A 19,930-nucleotide genomic window follows, 5' to 3' on the forward strand; every position below is an offset into this window, starting at 1 on the left:
GACTACAATTAGAAATGCACACACATAATTTTAATCCCAACACAGGGGGTAAGGATGGGTCAAGCATTAACAGTTCCAGGACAGCTTTTCATTGTTTCTTTCAAAATTGACATCATACAGTTCACACTGTTTTTTAACTCACTTTCTTTCTTATCAATATAATATTTACTCCTTCTCCTCATACCCCTGAGAAAAGGATCCAAATGCAAGTAGATTACTTGTAAAGTACAAAAAGATCAGCAAGAAAGTGAGAAAATTCAGGAGAAAATTCAAGGTGAATTATCAAGCCTGCTACCACTATGGGCACCTGGAGCTTAACTTCATGAGAAAACTCTGGGAAACAATATACAATTATCCCACCCAAGTGTGGAGGGAGCTGGGGTAGGCCTATACCAACTCCTGTCAGTCACTTGTTGAGGGGCACTCCCAGGATGTCCTGCAGGAGACTCTCTAACACTTTGGAAGGAGTCCTCAAGTAGAGATGCAGATACTGATTTTTGGAAGTAGGCTACCTCCATCTAAATAAGTAATAAAACCCAAGGGATATGGACAAGTACTAACAGCATCTTCTATACCCCACATCTTTGACTACTCTGTATCATTTGAAATTTTATAAATTAAAATGACTCATTATATAGAACTGCTTTCTATTCAACATTTAATAACTGCAACTAAAAGTGCTTAGGTAGTGTTTTCTTGGGTAGTGTGTCTGGGACTAAATTTAAAAAGAAGCACACCAGAAATCAAGGCAATCAAGGAAAAATAACACCATTAGGTTGAACTACATGAATTGCCAGGTTTTTGTTTTTGTTTTTGTTTTCAGACCAAAAACTGTTAAATATTGGCAGTTTCATATGGTTCAACCTAATACATATCAAACTTCAATTATTTCCTTTCTGGGTTCCATATCTATTGTAGCACCTATTTGCAAGATCTTTACTTCTACCTCTCCTTTCTTTTTCTCTTCTTCCCTTCCTTTGTTTCTGAGGAAATGTAGGCACAAAAGTGAAAACTAATGACTGCTAGTATACTGAATATACAATTTTTCATTTGTGGCCAGACCAGGTGTGAATGAATGAATGAATAAATAAATGAATGAAGCAAAACAAGACATACATGAAGAATATATCTCTTCCAGTCCCTGTGACTCCATTCTTTCAACTAAGAGAAAAGTAATTACGGCCTCAAAGGATAGACATACTAAAACCACACCATACACACTAAAAGTTGGTGTAGGACTACCCCAGCTCCTTCACCCCTTACAAAACCAAGTCTGTAATAGGAATAATTAAACCACCATGTATATAAAAATGTTTATAAACCTTTTTCAGTTTTATTTTCATGAAAATATACTCACTTTGTAAGGAAAAGTACATAGCTACAATAGACATCTATATTTAGTTTTAGATACTGCCAAAGAATTGAAAAATGGAAGAAGGCAGATATATGATCATCTTTACCTGCAAAAGGAGATTTCAACGTGGGACTCTCCTCTACTATTATACCTTCTTGTGTCTTGTGTCCATGCCTTTGCTTGTACTGCTCCACAAACTCTGTGGAATAGATGGAATCTATAGGATTTATTTCATTTGACTGTGTGGTCTGAACATCGCCTGTGTGTTCAGAAGAGCACAGCAAGTCTTCAGTGTGCTGCTCTTCTTTCATTAGGTCACTACCAGATAATACTCTCAAACCGACATCAGGAAACTTCAGAACAGCAGAGTCTGCCTCCCCAAAACTCAAGGCATTTGAAATACCAAAGTCATCATCCTCAGGAATGGGGTTGTACCATATTTCTCCTTCATCATCTGCATCATTTTCCTCATTAAAGTCTAATGAACAGTCTCTTGATAATGAAGAATTTGTAGCAGTACACACCATATACGTACAATATTCTTCAGATGATTTGAGGAAAGGTCGTGACAGCTGCAGTTTAGGTAGAGAAACGGGTGAGATGGATAAATGACTTATATCTTGGCATTTCTTATTTTCGTCTTCCAAATTAAAAGATCTCAGAGTACTCTGATATAGCCAATTGCGTTTCTTTGACACAGTGATGCTATTAAGTGGCTTATGACCCCTGAAGCCAATATTATCCTTCAGATCTTCAAGTTCTCTTCTCTTCATTGAAGACTCATAGACATTTTCAAATAAGTCTGTTTCAAAGAAAAAAGAAGGCAGAATATAATGCCTGGCATACCAAGAAAGGCATGTCACTTCAGACCAGTTATTAAAATACTATTTTTAGGGGCTTCCCTGGTGGCGCAGTGGTTAAGGGTCCACCTGCCAATGCAGGGGATGCGGGTTCGAGCCCTGGTCCGGGAAGATCCCACATGCCATGGAGCAACTAAGCCCAGGCACCACAACTACTGAGCCTGCGCTCTAGAGCCCGCGAACCACAACTACTGAGCCCGCGTGCCACATCTATTGAAGCCCACGTGGCTAGAGCCCGTGCTCTGCAACAAGAGAAGCCATGACAATGAGAAGCTCCCACACCGCAACGAAGGGTAGTCCCCCTCACCGCAACTAGAGAAAGCCCACGTGCAGCAACGAAGACCCAATGCAGCCAAAAATAAAAATAAATAAAATTATTAAAATATATATATATACTATTTTTAAAAAGATAAAAAGAAAGAAAAGTAATATTAATCACATTCAGAGACAAAAATTGAACAAGACAAATTTTGGATTTTCCACCTAAACATGATTTCTATTATTTAGATATCAGACTGCTAGTATAGGTATCATAAGAATTCTAAGAAAAAGGATAAACAATCTCTGAGACTGCCTTTATAAATATCATAGGGCTAAAAAAGCTTTACCCTAAGCAAAACATGCTTTATAAAAAGCTTGTATAGAATGCTTTATACACAGTATGCCTTTAATTAATATTTGAGTAATTTTAAACTCACTGCTACAAGGACTTTGGCAAACACAAGTAAGATTACTACCTTTTCATACAAAGATTAACTTCGAATAAATCTTTCAAAACAATTGTGCCTTACTTATTACTGAATGTCTTACTGATTATTAAAATTTCAAAATAACATCTGTTTCCTAACCATATAGTGCAGTAGCAACTTATGCAGAGTTTAAGTTCTAAATATCTAGGGCAAAAATAAAAATAAAAGTCCGTAAGGAGGCCCTTGATTAGGACCAGGTATCCTGTCTCACAACAAGCACAACACAGCTATATTATTGACAGGTACAAACTTGAGCAGCAAGAATACAAGAATGAACAAAATAGCCCCTGCTCTTAAGGAATTCATAGCCCAATGGAGGATGTCAAATACTTAGATATGTGTATGTATTAGTATAATGTGATAAGACTCTAAAAATGTATATGTAACATTAATTCCATATAAAGGGGAAAATTTTTTGCACTTCCAAAGAGTTACATAAAGCCGGCTTCCCGGCTTCAATGACAGTCAATAAGCTAAATAAATATATATCATAAACTAACTCACTACACATAGATAATTAAAACAAAACCACATTTCGATCGTGCCCCGTTGCGACTTGGCCCGTGAGCCAGTGAGCCATGGCCACTGAGCCTGCACGTCCAGAGCCTGTGCTCCGCAATGGGAGAGGCCACAACAGTAAGAGGCCCGCGTACAGCAAAAAAAAAAAAAAAAAAAAAAAGGACCTACTATAATTTTTTTTTTTTTTTTTTTTTTTTTTGCGGTACGCGGGCCTCTCTCGCCTGCCGCGGAGCACAGGCTCCAGACGCACAGGCTCAGCAGCCATGGCTCACGAGCCCAGCCACTCCGTGACATGTGAGATCTTCCCAGCGTAGGGCACGAACCCGTGTCCCCTGCATCGGCAGGCGGACTCTCAACCACTGAGCCATCAGGGAAGCCCCTTTCAGAGTTTTTTGATGTACATTGTAAATGAAATAAACATGCTTCTACTTGTACTATATTCCAAGGAACTACAATGAGAAAAATAAAGCTACCAGTATCCCATATTTAAACCGATACATCTATTGATATGTAATGAATATGTAATATTAAAAGGAATAATTACATCGTGAAACACAATACAACTATTTTTCATGAAACTACAAACTACATAAACTTGAGATGAAACAGTCTGCTTGCTATTGCTGAATATTTAAAAACACATAATGCTGAAGTTTAAATTTAGAGATAAAGAGGTACATTATTATACGTTCTGATAAAAACCAAATTTATTTCGTTATTAAAACTGAATATAAGCGACACATTATTCAAGGTAGAAAATTTTACTTGGGCAATTATTTATATATAACTTAAAGCATTTCATTTTTATCTCAGTTAATTAAATGGATGCATATGAATATAAGTTACACAGAAATGGAAAGCTATTTACCATCTTCTCTTCACTCCCCATTTATGCTAAAATTAATGTTAAACCTTACTGGCATAAATGTAAAAGTTACCTTTAGCTTCAAATTTTATATATATGTGTGTGTATATATATTTTGACATTTATATATTTATATGTTGAAAGAAGACAAAAGTTAAAAAGATATAAAAATAAGTGTGCAAAGTTGCAAGGCAAAAAAGTCTTTATTCTCTTGCAACTATACACGTTATGGTATAACTATCAGACTCTAATTAAAGTCATTTTCCTTGAAAATCTGTAAGAGAATGCGGAAGTGGCAATTAAAAGTTTTTCACTCAGAAAAATATTTACATAGTGGTGAACTACTCAAGCCAATTTTGTGTTCTCAACTATTACGTATTTCATAATAAATCTAGATGAGTTACTATTACTAAACATTTAACTAGTGCCCCAGATCAAAATCAACAGCAAACTTTCTGGGAAATTATGTACTGCAGCCCTCATTGAAAATGTACAGTATCTACAACATCTTTTCATCATTTAAAACATTCTACTGCAAAAACAAACTGTTGTTTTAGCTTACTTCTCTTTTAAAAATCCTAAATAAAAGCATTCTTGTGAACAATGTATTTGAGCTTAAATAAATAAAAGCAGCCCTGCTTATAGAGTCAAGCTTGGCAGCCCAAATGAAATTACTAGAATAAACTTAAGCCTTAGGTTTACATATGAGTGTGTTTATATGTATGTCTTTATCTTTCCCAGATAAATCTAAATGAGGAGAGGGGTACAATGAAAAGAAAAAAGGTATTTTTCTATCTTTTATTTTTCCTCCCTTGTGACTAGCAATAAAAACTCTTAAGAAAAAAGCTGTGTGCTAGCTTTGGGGACAGGAAAGTAGAGAAGGAAACTTTGAGACTCTTTTCAGTTCCCTGAAAGTAATGAGGAGGAACAAGAGAAAAGAAGCACAGAAGAAAAGATGAGTAGAATAAATAAGTGCTCCTAAAGTGGTGTCCTCTAGTTCAATTCCCAATGCTCCCTAAAGCAGTCCTTCTCAACTTCAGATCATTTCACTCTCTATCCAGAATCCTAATATATTTTCACAAAGCCTGCTTGCCTTTCTCTTGATAACAGCTAAGTGCCAGGCATGGTACCAAATGGATTATCTTTTTTCATCATCACAGCAACCTGAGGACTGAGGCTATGCAGAGCTGAGTAACTTGTCCAAGGTCATAAGGCTGGTAAGTGGTAGATTTGATCAGAAACCCAGAATCTCTATTCTATTAGCCATTACACTACATGGCATTCTCTCTTGCAGATTCTAAAATCTCACTTTTGTTGGTGCAAGATGAGACTAACATGGAGGGATCTGCTTAAACTTGGCATATATAAGTAGTAAGTATAAATTCATAGACATAAAACTGAAGCAGAAAGAGCTCAAGTGCTTTGCTCTAATAGGGGTTAGTTTAAGTATCAAGTATCAGAAGAAAGTAGAATGCTTTTTCAAAACTTTTTAAAATGTATCAAGATAGGTGATTGAGATACTGAGAATTCTAGAGCCTACTACTCAAAGTGTGTACCAAACAGCAGCATCTACACTGCAAGTTCGTTAAAATGCAGAATCTCAAGGTCCCACCCCCACACATATTAAATCTTCATTTTAACAAGACTTTCAGAGAATTCATATACACATTAAGTTTGAAAAGCTCTGCTCTATAACTGCAAACCACACGTTGAGTGGCAAAGGTCTGGAAAACAGCCTTAGGATTCTCAAAACATAAACACCACTTAGAAATGGAGGACTTTCAAAAATCAACACAACACTATTTTCTGCTGAATCTGTAACTCTCAATGTTTTCCTGCCACCAGCAACTCCAATGTTTTATGGCACTCTTCCCAAAACAAAAACAAAGAAATGGACTCACTTGCTTCTGGGGCCACGATGGCAGAATTTCTAACAGAAGAATTTAGAGCTAGAAGACACTCAAAAAGTATTTGCCTATAGTTACTAGTCTTGAGAGGGCTAATGCACAAAAGAATTTGTTGGAAAAATTCATAAAGATAATGTAGCTCATAAAGTTAAGAAATTGAAGCTACAAATACTTGAGAAGGGAATAGATAGAAATCTGCATTAACAGTGTCAACTTCACTTTAAGATATAATGCACAAGATCACACCAGCTATTTAATACTACCTTTAAAGAACTGTCTAAAGATTTTGAACAGAATATTACATGCCCCAATTTTTTTTTCTTTCACAGATCACAGAGCAAGAAGAGTAGAGTCAAAGTAGGCTAATTATTTTTAAAGCAGTAAAAGGCCAAAATAGCTCAACCCAGTGCTTTCCGATTTATTTTTGAGTACTATATGCTAATTAAAACTTATTTATAAAGAGTTATAATGAAGTACAGTCAGCAAATAGATTAAAATTCCTTTGTAACCTTAAGGCTTGAAGAAACTTTACAATATTTACCATGTGTAATGACTTTAGATTTCTTAAATAATCATCTCAATTAGTAACAAATTGGTCAATCTGTGAGCACTACATTCCCAACTGCATCAAATCATTGGCAGTATTATACTATCAGAAGTTTTAGTGGTTCTTAGTAGGAGCCAGAAATCAAAACTGAATATCATTTTGGCTTCCATTTGTCATATGGCTTCAAAAATTTCCAAAACACCTAAGCAGATTAGGTATTTCTATCTCCTTACATAGTTATTCTGTGTTATAAATTCTAACTATAACTATTTTGAAAGAAAACATCGCCACAAATAATATTGTACAGAAAAATGTGATATAAACCTTCTAAGCTGTTTTTTTTTAATACATTTATTTATTTATTTATATTTATTTTTGGCTGCATCGGGTCTTCGTTGTTGGCGCGGGCTTTCTCTAGTTGTGGCGAGCAGGCGGCTACTCTTCGTTGCGGTGCATGGGCTTCTCACTGCGGTGGCTTCTCTTGTTGCGGAGCACAGGCTCTAGGCGTGTGGGCTTCAGTAACTGTGGCAGGAAGGCTCAGTAGTTGTGGCTCGCGGGCTCTAGAGCACAGGCTCAGTAGTTGTGGCGCACGGGCTTAATTGCTCCGCAGCATGTGAGATCTTCCCGGACCAGGGCTGGAATCTGTGTCCCCAACACTGGCAGGCAGATTCTTAACCACTGAGCCACCAGGGAAGTCCCCTTCTGAGCTATTTAACATCTTTATACAACCAAGAATGTACTGCTTCATCGGGACTGCCCAGTTAACTTTTTAGAAAACATGATTAAAAGTAGAATCCCAGTAACCAATTTGAACTAAACATTTAAAGGTAAAGGTTTAAGATGGATAAAGCAATTGACTAAAAGAAAGACTTTAAACCTATTCTAGGATTCCCCCATCTTCTTTGCAACTTTGAGGAAGTTACTTACCCCTCTAAACCTTGTTGAAATTCCATCCATCTCCTCAGTCCAAGCAATTTAATAGAATTAATTGGATCAAACCTCTAAAGAAATTTAGAGTCCCTTTGACCTTCTATAAATAGGGGTTTTGGAGTCATAAAGACCTGAGTTTGAATCCACATAATAGTTTGAATCTATATACTAGTATACATAAACCAAATACTAGTTTAAGTGACCTTGGGCAAACTACTTAACCCCTTCTTTGCTTTTGCTGTTGTTGTGCAATAACAGCTGTCATACCTCCATGGAGGGGGGAGGGAAGGGAAGTAATAAAGATTATATGAAAACCCCACAAAGCATTCAGAATGGTTTTAATAAGTTCAACTAACCTTCATAAAAAACAGTTTAAAAAAAATTAACTCTTCAAATCTATACTAGATATATAAACATTGCACAAATTATTTTTATCTTTCCTAAAAGATGAACTTATGATTTGAAAGGAAATAACACCTGAGAAAGTTTTTAAAACCAGAGATTATCTAAGCTTTTGTTTAGATTTCTTGTAAAATATCTAAAATACCATCACATAATAATTCTAATGTGTCATTTAATTTCTTTTAAAATTGGTTTCATTTAATTAGTTTCTCAATGAAAAAATCAATGAATTCATTCCTAAGAGTTACTACAGTTATTATTAGTTTTAAAACACTTCAATGTTTACACAACAACTGAGGGTGTTAAAAGCCATCAGATAGTAATGTCTAACCTTTGCAACAAAAGGGTAATACATATTTTACTGAAGTTTTATACAGATTTTTGTTATGGCTAAAAATTAACTGTCTTAAAAAGAGTTAACTGAACCCAAATCAGTGGAGGTAAAGATATAATAGCACTAAAACGTAATAAATGATTACAAATACTTTACTACTGGAAATGCATATTTTAATATAAACAGCATAAAGTATACCTCTCTTCACAAAAATTTACATTCTACTATCTTTTTATTCAGGTGGAATGGAATAAATTTGAGGGAAATTGACAGGTGTGGGTTAGAGATTTATAGATTCAAAAGAACTTCTCATTTTGTATACACTTGAAGTGAATTATTTGATTTGTCCTCATTGTGTAATAAAAAGTTTTGTGAACTTTGTTTCTCCCCGTTTTGTGTTTATTGGTTTAAAAAGTTAATGTGTACAAACCTAGTCCTGTAGGATTTGTAATTCTTAACAGAGAAACCGCCAAGTACTGTGAATACTTTTACATTTCAGCATTTAATATTTTTTAAAGTATTACTGATATGTAAGTCATTATGTTCACTAAAAGTCTTTAAAAGTGTAGTCCGAAAGATCATGTTGTTTTTGGCTCAGTTTAAAGGTACTTCTTTCACAAGAGAATTCTTTTACTATTTACAACGTAAGAGATTTCTAGAATGGATAACTTAAACCTTCAGTGAAAACTAAAAATCACACACATATAAAATAGGGAGTAAAATCCTATTATTAGGACAAATATACTTTTTACAAATTCCTTTAACTGCCTACACTTTCTTAAAAAGTACATAAGACATACTTTTCTTCTGATTAAAACCCAAGTGCCCTTCATTTTCCACAATAATAAGATTACCTACATTGTTATGTTTTTAGGGGGGAGGGGGAGGGGAGGGAAAGGTGAAGAGAAGAAACGTGAAATCCTACCTGACTAAAAAGAAGTATTACCATGATAGTTTTTTCGGTTTGGTTTGGTTTTGGGTTTTGGTTGTGTGTATCTGTGTACACAAACGCTTCTGACCGGGAGGTGTAATGAGTAAAATGACAGTTTATGAAGCCCATAAAGTCTAAGTTGGATCAAATTCAAATTCACAAACTCCACAAAAGTCTACAGATTAGCCCAGAGCTACAAAGAATAAAAGTCAAGGCAGCGCCGGCCAACTCTTAAGCCGAGACTGAAAAGCAAACTGTGGTGAACTTAACCTTTACTCACTGTTGCGCTTAGAACTAGGTACACTGGTTCTTAGAGAAGAAAAAACAAAAACCCCAAGTTTCTCATGCCACTGTCTTAAAAAAACAAACAAATAAACAAACAAACCCGAGATAAGGCATTATACTAGGTAACCTGGAAATGGCATTAGGCTGCCACTGACGTGACCCTCACTTTGGCACCAGCACGTACCGTAGTCTGCAAAACCATACCTTCTTCTTCGCTCTTAAGACAGAAGCCCGGTCGGTAAACACATTTTGATTGCAAGGTATCCTACCTGTCAGCGTAATTCTTTGGTCTGGCGGCACCGAGACGACTTGGCTTTCCCGCATTTTCAAAGCGCCCAGATTTGGAGACGTTGCCTGCGCTCGGGTGACTTCGGGGGGTGTCCTACGAGCGCGACCCTTCATTCCCAGAGACAGCAGGCGTCCTTTGTACATCCACTTCTGCAGCTTCTTGACTGTCACCGCGGGCGGTTTGAGGAAGGGGAGCCCCTCCTGTCCGTCTTCTCTGCCACGGCTTCCCGAGGAGCGGCGGGGGTCCTCGGAGCTGGGAGGCCGGAGGCCGGAGGGCGCCGCGGCCCGGGAGCTGCCTCCGCTCCAGCCGTCCATCCCGCCTCCACGTGGCGGGGGCTCGTCCGGTTCCCCGCGCGCGCCGCACCTGATCCAGCTGTCGCTCCGCCACCGCTGTAAGGAAGGCGGCTTGGCACCCACGCGGAGGCTGTCGAGGCTTCTGCTGCAGGACAGCCGCATCCGAGGAGTCCGCGGGCGGCCTCCCCCCGACTCCCTCGGAGGCGACCGGGGAGGGGACACCTGCTGCCAAGGGCAGTCGCCGCCTCCCCGCTCGCAGTCTCGGGGGCAGGCTCGGCGGGCCGCCGCGCCGCAGGGGTAAGGCGGCTGGCCCGGAGCCCGGGCTCCCGCAGGGCAGCCGCGATCCGCCCTGCCCCGGTCACCCTGCCGCCTGCCCGAGTCAGGGGGCAGGTCGTGCATGGCCTGGATCAGCAGATAATAGGCCTCTCGCAACTGGGTCTGCAGCCTGCCTGTCTCCAGACGGCCGCCCTCCGCCCCTGGGGAGGAGCCAGCGGCCGGGGGAGGCGGGGGCCACCGCTCCGCCTCCGCCCCCTCAGGCTCCGGCGCGGGCTGGGAGCCGCCGGGCAGGTTTTCGTAGTAGTCGGCGTCGTCCTCCACGCTGCCCTCGGAGCCCGGCGGAGCGTGCAGAGAGGCGCGAGTGAGACCGCGGCCCGAGGGTGCGGCCTCCTTCCCGCCGCGCGGCCGAGGCCCGAGCGCCCCCGACCTCTCCGGCCGCCCTCCCGGGACCCGCGCCTCAGGACCCCACACCTGAGGCGACGGCGGCGGTCGCTCCAGGCTCGGCCGGGCTCCGCCGGCGCGCTCGCGTAGGGGTCCGCCCGGAGCACCCCCGGCATCTCCCTCGGCAGCCGAAGAGGCCGCCACGGTGGCTGCTGTGGCCACCCGGCGCCCGGGCCCCCCGGCGGCACGAGGACCCCGCCTCCCCCGGAGCCTGGACAGCGTCCTCCTCAAAGGGTCCGTCATCCCCCTCCGCCTCAGCAGCCAGGCTCGCCCCTGGTGCGGGGAGAGCTCGGAGTCCCGCTCGGGAGAAAGCCGCGCTCGCGGCGGCGGCTCCCCATGACCGACACTGGCCCTCGCGGGCTCCTCACATTCTTGGCATAACTCTGCCGCGGGACGGGTGGGGGAGGGCGGCGACGCCGCAGAGCGCATGCCCCGGAGCCCCGGGCCGCAACGGGGCGCGCGGGCTGCCGGCTGCTGCTCTGCGGGCGTCGGGCGAGGCAAGGCGGAGGGCGGGGAAGGGAGGTGGGTGAGAGCTAAGGAAGACCGAAGGATGCAGAGAGAGCGTACCGAGGGGGGTGGGGGGTTGCAGTAAGAGTCGAGGCGGGAAAAAGAAGGAGCGGGAAGGTGAGTCTGCTCTGGAGGCTGCAAAGTTCTGGTTGGGGAGACGGAGAAAGGGAAAGTGCCCTCCTGGCTGCCACTCAGTCACCTTCACCACCCTCCGCATTGCCACCACTGCACGAGGCGTGTCCTATAGTGCAAGTCCTAGCTTGAGAGAAAACAAAGATTGTTTTGACGGATAAGGTATGAGTACAGGTGTATCTCACTTAGTGAAGTGTGTTCTAGAAACGTTCCGAATCATTTTAATTTGTACAGGGAGCTGCCCATTTAAAGGAAATTTGCAGAGATTCCTTTTCAATTAGGAAGAACCCTTCTGCCCAAAAAAATCACCACTGGTGTCTCTTTTTAAAGTCTATTTTTTTCTTCCTTCCTTCCTTCCTTCCTCCCTCCCTCCCTCCCTTCCTTCCTTCCTTCCTTCCTGTTAATGCATGCTAACACAAAATTAATTGTAGCATAAACCAAAACTTGTAAAACGGAGGCGCAAATATAGCCTCCCCCATCACCTAACACTTTGTTTTAATTAAAACTGGGTTGAAAAACAATTGGGTTGAAACTGAGAAACAATGTTATTTGGAAATACCAACTCTCAAAAGCATTAAATTCCATGTTCTGTGTAACATTTGTAAAATACCTTGTGTTGCCACAGAGCAGTGGACCTGTTTGTGGTTGATAAGAATCAATCTGATTTCAGAGTTAAACTTTTTAGCGCTTACGTATTAGAAGGGGCCTTTGTCCGAGTACCTCATAAGTATACTACTAACTCCTAGCACAGTACTTGCACCTAGTAAGTACTCAAGAAATATTTGTTGAATAAACAAATGCTTGCATGAGTGAATTTAACTGACCCTATTTTCAAGGATATATATCTATGTAAGTTCCTTTTTTTTTTTTTTCTATCAGTCAAAGGCTCCAGCCTCTAAATGTGCTTTGACCTATACTTCCTTTATTAGTACCTAGTCTCTGCATCCTGGAATAATTTTACCTGCATCTCTATTTGCAGAAATCTTACCCATCCTCTAAGATTCCATTCAGCTGCTTTCTTCATGAAGTCGTCTCTGATCTTCCACATGGACACTATCTCTCTTCCTCCAAACTCCAATAGTACTTTATTCATACCCACTCAAAGTATGTTTATTATTTTTTGTTTTTTACAAGGTGCACCCTATCTCCCATACAAGAAAATTCATAAACTCCTTGAGGGCAGAGACTATTTATACTTGACTTTTATATTCTTCATAGAGTATAACATCTTATACACTGTACATGACGAATAAATATTTTAAAACTAATGTCAACTTTAATTTGAAGGAAGCAAATGACTTTAATTTCCAGTCTATTGCCTGACTCTCCACTAGACCATACTCTATTGTTGTTTTAAAATTCTTTCAGTGATGTGTAAGAACATACTTTGTTAAATAATCTTAATTCTCATCTAGGAAAATACAGTGAAATGTTACACTACAATTTGCATACATTACTATTTATAGTTCTACACTATTTTTATTCTGTGGAACCAAAGCTATTTAATGAATAGTCAAGGCATAAAATTATGTCCCAGTGAAATATTCCCACAGGAGATGGCTGATGATAAAGCTGCCAATGGTGTCTATAAACACAATTTGATCTCTATCTCAGAAATTGTTTCCATTCCAACTCTTGTTTGCAAAATCTTTTTATTCTTTGTAGTTAACACAGTTGTTAAGAATACCATAAGTTGCATATCTCTGTTAAAATGAATAGAAAAATGTAAGGTGGTAGGCCTTGGTTGAACTTCATCCTTAATTCAACTTGTCATCTTGTTGAGTTCAGGAACTATAAAACATTGGCCAGTATAAAATATTATGCAATGTTCTAAGAATGATTCAGAACTAAGTCTGATGCTGTACGGCACAACTGAACTTAAAGTTGCTTTAAAGTTGAGAATGTTCTAACGCATAAATTCCCAATTTTTAAGAAGTATTTTGGGTCACAACAGCAATGTAGGCAGTCATAGCTATGTGACACTATTTAATGACTTTAGAAATGCAAATCCCACTTTTCTGTATGTGCATAACACTTCAATAAGTTTATAAAAATGTAATTCTAAGAAGACAGTGCCCTCAAAACTTACATATGCATATAATTAAGACAGTGACAAGATATGACCATAAGCTATATTGTGTAAAATCCTTTTTGTGTTTTAACAATTTCTACCCTATTCCCACAGTTACCTCAGTTTTCATATGTTTCTAATCAACAGATTCCTATGAAAACTAGGAGGTAGGGATATATTTTCCAGTGTTTGTACTTGCTTCTCAGTGACTTGGAAATCATTCTGATGCCCCATGAATTAACAACTATGTGTCGGCACTATCACAAAAGATAAAATAACTATGGGATAACAGGGCTCTAGTAAGCAGGGAGGTAAACTAGAGATGGGGTCATACTGAATCTAGGAAAAGGCGGGAAAGGCAGGGCAGGTTGAGGCAGAGAGCTAAGTCTAACAGCAGTAGAAGGGAAATATCTAGGTATCTTATGGTTATTTTCTAGGCAATGTAGGGTGCATTTCTCACTGCTACTCAGTCTTCCATTCTTGGTTCTTAGTGGAACCAAAGGCAAGTTTAACTTGGCATTTGCCCAGTTCTCTCTCTCTAAACTGCCTTATGGGGATCCTCTGGTGTAGACCTACATGGTCTGCCATGCAGTTCCATAAATAATTGAATAAAAAGTGCTTCAGCCTAAAGCTGACCACATCACCACTGCCCTGGGAATCAAAGAAGGCATGTCCTCAATAGAGCAATTTTTTCTGTTAGTTTTCTCGTAACAGTGTCTGGCAATTGGTAATATTCTTCACCTCATCCCACACCTCCAACCAAAGTAATAAATAGGAGGCTTTTGCTAAGTACATATGTGTTTTCTAATATTTAGAAATTTATAATGTTTTAGAATATTCACTCTTTCAGCTTCTCTTATTACATATTTGGGATATGCAGAGTAGCTTGCTCAAGGTCACCATAATAAGTGAAGGGGAATTCAGACCCCATCTATCTGATTCCAAAACCACTACAGCCCTGGGATATTTCCTTGTATAGAAAAAGAGAACAGACATTTTCACTTGCACTGACTTGAACCTTTGTTTTCATAAATTATTTAGTTGGTTACCTTTCAGAAAGATTTTAATATTTTATGAGCTTTTGTGAAATGCAGCTGAACATTGGAAAGCTGCTTGTTTAACATTTGGAATACTTCTCTGTGCAGTCCTCTTCAAGGGTGTTAGAACTAAATCCTATAATGTATTCCCATTTAACTGTAAATATTAAGCCACAATGTGAAACTGCATCCTGTAAGTGTCATCTAATTTGAAAAGTAGGACAAGCTACAATTAAATACTTTAAAGACAAAATATATGCATCCTTAAAACCACAGGAGACCTCAGATAAGCCCCTTGAAAAGCGAACTGGTATAGCCTGTCTTCCCTAAATGACTTGTGCCTCAGGATAACCCATAGTTGAAGGGAATTTGCTCTTTTGCAGAGTTGTCATTCTAATAACAAGATTTGATGCAATATCAACATTTCTTACCTTAAAGAAATAAGGGCTCTAGGAATAGACCTAGGCAAAAGTCACCAATGACTACTAACATCACAAAGGGAGAAAGAGACAACCTGACACTACACGGCCTCTGATCCAGTACACAACTCCACCTATGATGTATTCTTACCCAAAATGAAACCTGAGTCTGATCAAGATCTGATTACCAATTTCCAGGAATTACAGAGAACAGAGGAACATGTTAGATAGCACCATGGGAATGTGATCACAAAATCCAGACTATGGGAAGCTACAGGTCAGAGGATCCAGTTTCTTCAACATATTAACCAATTACACTGTATGAACTTTCAAAATTTTAATTGGAATCCAGCTTTTCAAATAGATCCTGGCAACTGTTTTAAAGCAATACAACTTTGAGGGCAGCCAAATAATATACACTGCAGGGATGTCAAGAGAATGTTGAAATCTAGGTCCAAGAACTATATAATTCCAAACTCTGAGTGGTATAATGGAAATGATCTGAAATCTGATAGAACTAGTTCAAATCCTAATTTGGTCAATCATATACCCCAAAACCACTGATCATGGTGAACTTTTGCTCATCTTTGCCAATTCCAGATCAGTATTTCCCCTTCCTTCTAAAATTCCACAGCTCTTTTGAAATACCACCTGCTGCCTCTGCTTTTGTAGTCATCTACCAACTTCCCCTTCATTCCTGCTAACATCTACCTCAATATTTCTCTCCACTATTTTTCTTGTCATCACTCTTGGTGATTTCATTATTCACAGAAAGGATCCACCCAATACCCTGGCCTATTGTTTTCTTGAACTTCTCTAATAATCTTGTCCTTCACCCACTTCAGCCACCCAGTCCTAGAGTCATATGTTAGACTTTGTCATAACCAATAACTGCAAACTCTTCAGACACCACTTCCTGTTTTCCAGCTCCCTATAGCACTGCCTGCAACAATACTTTGATCGCACTATCCCTCCAGTCTATCACTCCCCTTCTTGCTTTTCCAGTTTAGATTGCATGGTCTTCGTATAATCAGTCCCTAGCATACATCCTCAACTCTTTTGTCCCTCTTTCCCATTGTCCTACTCATTTGGCAAAACCCCAATCCCTGGTTAAAACTAACTTTCCCACATACTTTGCACTGATACTTGAATGGCGTAATGTGACTGGAGAAAAACATCACAGACTTCAAGTGGTTCCTGGATGCTGCCAAACAACTCCACTGAATAACCCAGTGCATTCATTCTCTTCCCTTTCTGAACTTAATTTTGACACCACCCCCCTCCTCACTCTCAGTTATCACTTTTCTTTTTGTTACACTGAGATAATGGAAACATTCAGGAGAGAACTTCCTTGTTCTTCCACCACGAAATCTACCAGCTGGCATTACCTGATATTCCACCTCCCTTACTCCCTTACATTAGATGGGCTGCCCTGCACCTGCCTGAGGCTAACTTTCTGACCTCTCTCCTCTCCTCCCTCCTCTCCTCGCCCTCCAACACCCCAAACACACTCTTGCCTCAGAGCCTTTGCATTTGTTGTTCCCTCTGCCTGAAATGATTTCATTTCAGGGAACCTTGCCCCCTCCTTCCATTCAGGTCTCACCTCCAATGTTACCTCCTCAGAGAGCCCTTCCCTGACCACTTTACCTAAAATAATACCCCTATCTATTCATTTTGCTTTATTTCTCTCCATTGTACCTATTACTATTTAATACTGCATGAGATGTCCATTTATTTGTTTATGTGACACCAGCAACACCCCCAAATGCTGTAACCTCACCTGGTAGATTAGTGCTCCATACTTATTTGTTGAATGAATGTGTGACTTTCACACCCAAGAGCAAGTTAATATATATTTCCATTTCCTCCCTGGTAAAATCAGATTGCTACTGTTTAGCAGGGTATAGATGAACCTTAAAAACATCATGCTCGGCAGTTCCCTGGTGGTCCAGTGGTTAGGACTCGGAACTTTCACTACCGTGAGCCCTGGGAGGTTTAATCCCTGGTCAGGGAAGGAACTAAGATGCTGCAAGCTGCACTTTGCGGAGTTGGGGAGGCGGGTTATGCTAAGTGAAAGAGGCTAGACACAAAAGGTGACATATTTTATGATTTCATTTATGTGAACTATTCAGAATAAGCAAATCCATAGAGACAGAAAATGGATTAGTAGTTGCCGGGGACTGGGGGAAGATGAAGATTGATTGCTAAAGGGCATGGGATTTCTTTTTAAAATGATGAGACTATTCTAGAATTAGATTGTGGTGATGGTTGCACAACCTTGTAAATATACTAGAAATCACTGAATTGTAGACTTTAAAATGGTGAATTTTATGGTAAGCAAATTACATCTCATTTTTTTAAAAGAGGCTGTATTTTCCTGCCCTTTTATCTTTATACTCCCAGCTAATATTCATGGAAAATCTCAATGAAAGAAAAATGTTTTAAAGGAACCTTTAAGAGAAGATTGGAGATGCAAATAAGAACAGCTTGGCCGCTGTTTCACTGGGCAAAATCTGTCAGAAATGCTTTCATATACCAAATCCTAGGTTTTCAATAGAGTTTCTACATATTCAACAAATAAATACCAGTGGCTTCTTACTTACAGTTTACTTTTCTCTATCAATTACCAAGTAATAGACTTGGTGTCAATGACCAAATTATCAATATGAAATATTGTCAATATTTGGTAATTATCAATATCAATTACCAAATCTAGACTTACAAAATTAAATAAACAAGAAGACTTTTCTGACCCCCTCAACCTCTCACTACCACCAAGAAAACAAAGACAAAAGCATTTTCGGCATTTAGAAATAACCTCCTTTCATTTCTTACTTGGAAACTCATGGTTCTTTCATGTAAACAAAACCAAAGAGCATTACTTACACTTATAAGCAAGAAACTACAAAAAAAAAAGCAACCCATAATTACAGTGAGAGAGGTAAGTAAGTAAACACAGTTTTAGCCTTTTGTATTCTTCTACTGGAGGATTTTGTCTAAAGCACAGGGTAAGGAGCTACTTATTTTTGCAAGAGCAGGGAACCAGTTGAGGGGAAAACCAAACCAAAAACTGCCTGATAACTTTTCTCCTGATTAAAATCATCTTCTGATTATTCAGTTATATGTCAAGAGGGAACTTCGGGTAAGCACTTATTTATTAACTATTTCAGGTAATCCGGAAAGAATGCTAGGCTCTTTTTACTGTATAAAACCAGTTATTTTCCTCCCAATCTCATTTTTGTGAGAGCGCATATAACTATTAATTAATAACTATTAATAACTGTTAATACCGCCATGATTTTACTTTAGAAAAATCTCAATTTTATTTCAGGTGCTGTTTTAAATTGTGGTACATGAATCATTTATGACACATACAAGAGAGGGGAACATAGTATATGCAAGATCAGAAATGCCCATTCAGTGTAGAAGTGGTAGATGCCAAGAAACACATTTCAAGTGGTGCTATGGACTAAATATTTGCATCTTCCCAAATTTCATATGTTGAAGCCCCGATGTGATAATATCTGGCGATGGCACCTTTGGGAGGTAATTAGGTCAAGGGAGTGGGGCCCCGGTTTAATGGAATTACTGTCCTCGTGAGAAGAGACACCAGACAGCTTGATTCCTTTCTCCAAATACAGACCGAGGAAAGTCCGTGTGAGCTTTTCTTAGTCCATTTGGGCTGCTATAACAAAAGTACCAAAGACTGGGTGGCTTATCAACATCAAACATTTATTTCTCACTGGTCCATGGGCAGAGAAGTCCAAGATCAAGGAGCAACAGACTTGGTGTCTGGTGAGAACCCACTTCCTGGTTCACATAGGGCCATCTTTTCTCTGTGTTCTCACGTGGTGAAAGGGGCAAGGAAGCTCTTTAGACTCTCTTTTATAAGGGCACTAAACCCATTCATGTTGGCTCTACACCCATGACGTAATCACCTTCCAAAGGCCCCACTTCCAAATACCACCCAAATACACTGGGCATTAAGATTCAACATACGAGTTTGGGGCGCACAAACATTCAGTCTTTAGTGTGAGCTCCTCTGCAAGCCAAGGAGAGAACCCTCACCAGAAACCAACCATGTGAGCACTCTGATCTTGGATTTCCAGCCTCCAGAATTGTAAGAAAATAAATTTCTATTGTTTGAGCCACCCAGTCTATTGTATTTTTGTTACAGCATCCCGAGCAGACTAAGACAAGTGTGTCCTTTTAAATAGGAGGGCTCTTAAAGTAACATGTTATAGAAGTGGTAAATTGAAGTGGTAAAATATTTAGTCTTATGCATATATGCATTGTATCCTATTTTTCAACAGAGCCCTCAATTCTACATATTCAACTAATACATATAAGTGGCTTCTTTCTTTATTTTTGGCTGCTTTGGGTCTTCATTGCTGCGCGTGGGCTTTCTCTAGTTGTGGCGAGCAGGGGCTACTCTTTGTTGCAGTGCGCAGGCTTCTCATTGCGGTGGCTTCTCTTGTTGCAGAGCACGGGCTCTAGGCGTGCAGGCTTCGGTAGTTGCGGCTCGCAGGCTCAGTAGTTGTCGCTCGCGGGCTCAGTAGTGTTGGCGCACAGACTTAGTTGCTCTGCGGCATGTGGGATCTTCCCAGACCAAGGCTCGAACCCGTGTCCCCTGCACTGGCAGGTGGATTCTTAAACACTGCGTCACCTAGGATGTCCCATGGCTTCTTTATTAAGAGAAGATAAGAGCCTACAAAGTTATCGACAGTGTAATGGTCAACAGAGGGGCCAGCGCCCTACAAAAACTTGGTAATTGTGCTGAAA

At 40.1% G+C, this 19,930-nt stretch overlaps 1 protein-coding gene across 2 annotated transcripts in view; it reads right to left on the minus strand.

Moving 5' to 3' along the window:
* Positions 1 to 10,679, minus strand: part of SYDE2 (synapse defective Rho GTPase homolog 2) — a 36,525-nt gene extending 25,846 nt beyond the window's left edge. Inside the window, exons 1-2 of one of the 2 annotated variants that reach the window (XM_032609575.1) lie at positions 9,953 to 10,679; positions 1,461 to 2,156 (exon numbers count right to left, since the gene is read on the minus strand). In XM_032609575.1, the coding sequence (XP_032465466.1) occupies positions 1,461 to 2,156; positions 9,953 to 10,664 (1,408 nt within the window). In that variant the 5' untranslated portion in view covers positions 10,665 to 10,679. The remainder of the gene's footprint in view (positions 1 to 1,460; positions 2,157 to 9,952) is intronic. The other variant, XM_032609579.1, reaches the window with a different exon arrangement.
* Between the last annotated feature and the right edge of the window lie 9,251 nt (positions 10,680 to 19,930).

Source organism: Phocoena sinus, chromosome 1 (assembly GCF_008692025.1).
Source record: "Phocoena sinus isolate mPhoSin1 chromosome 1, mPhoSin1.pri, whole genome shotgun sequence".
Lineage (NCBI taxonomy): Eukaryota > Metazoa > Chordata > Mammalia > Artiodactyla > Phocoenidae > Phocoena > Phocoena sinus.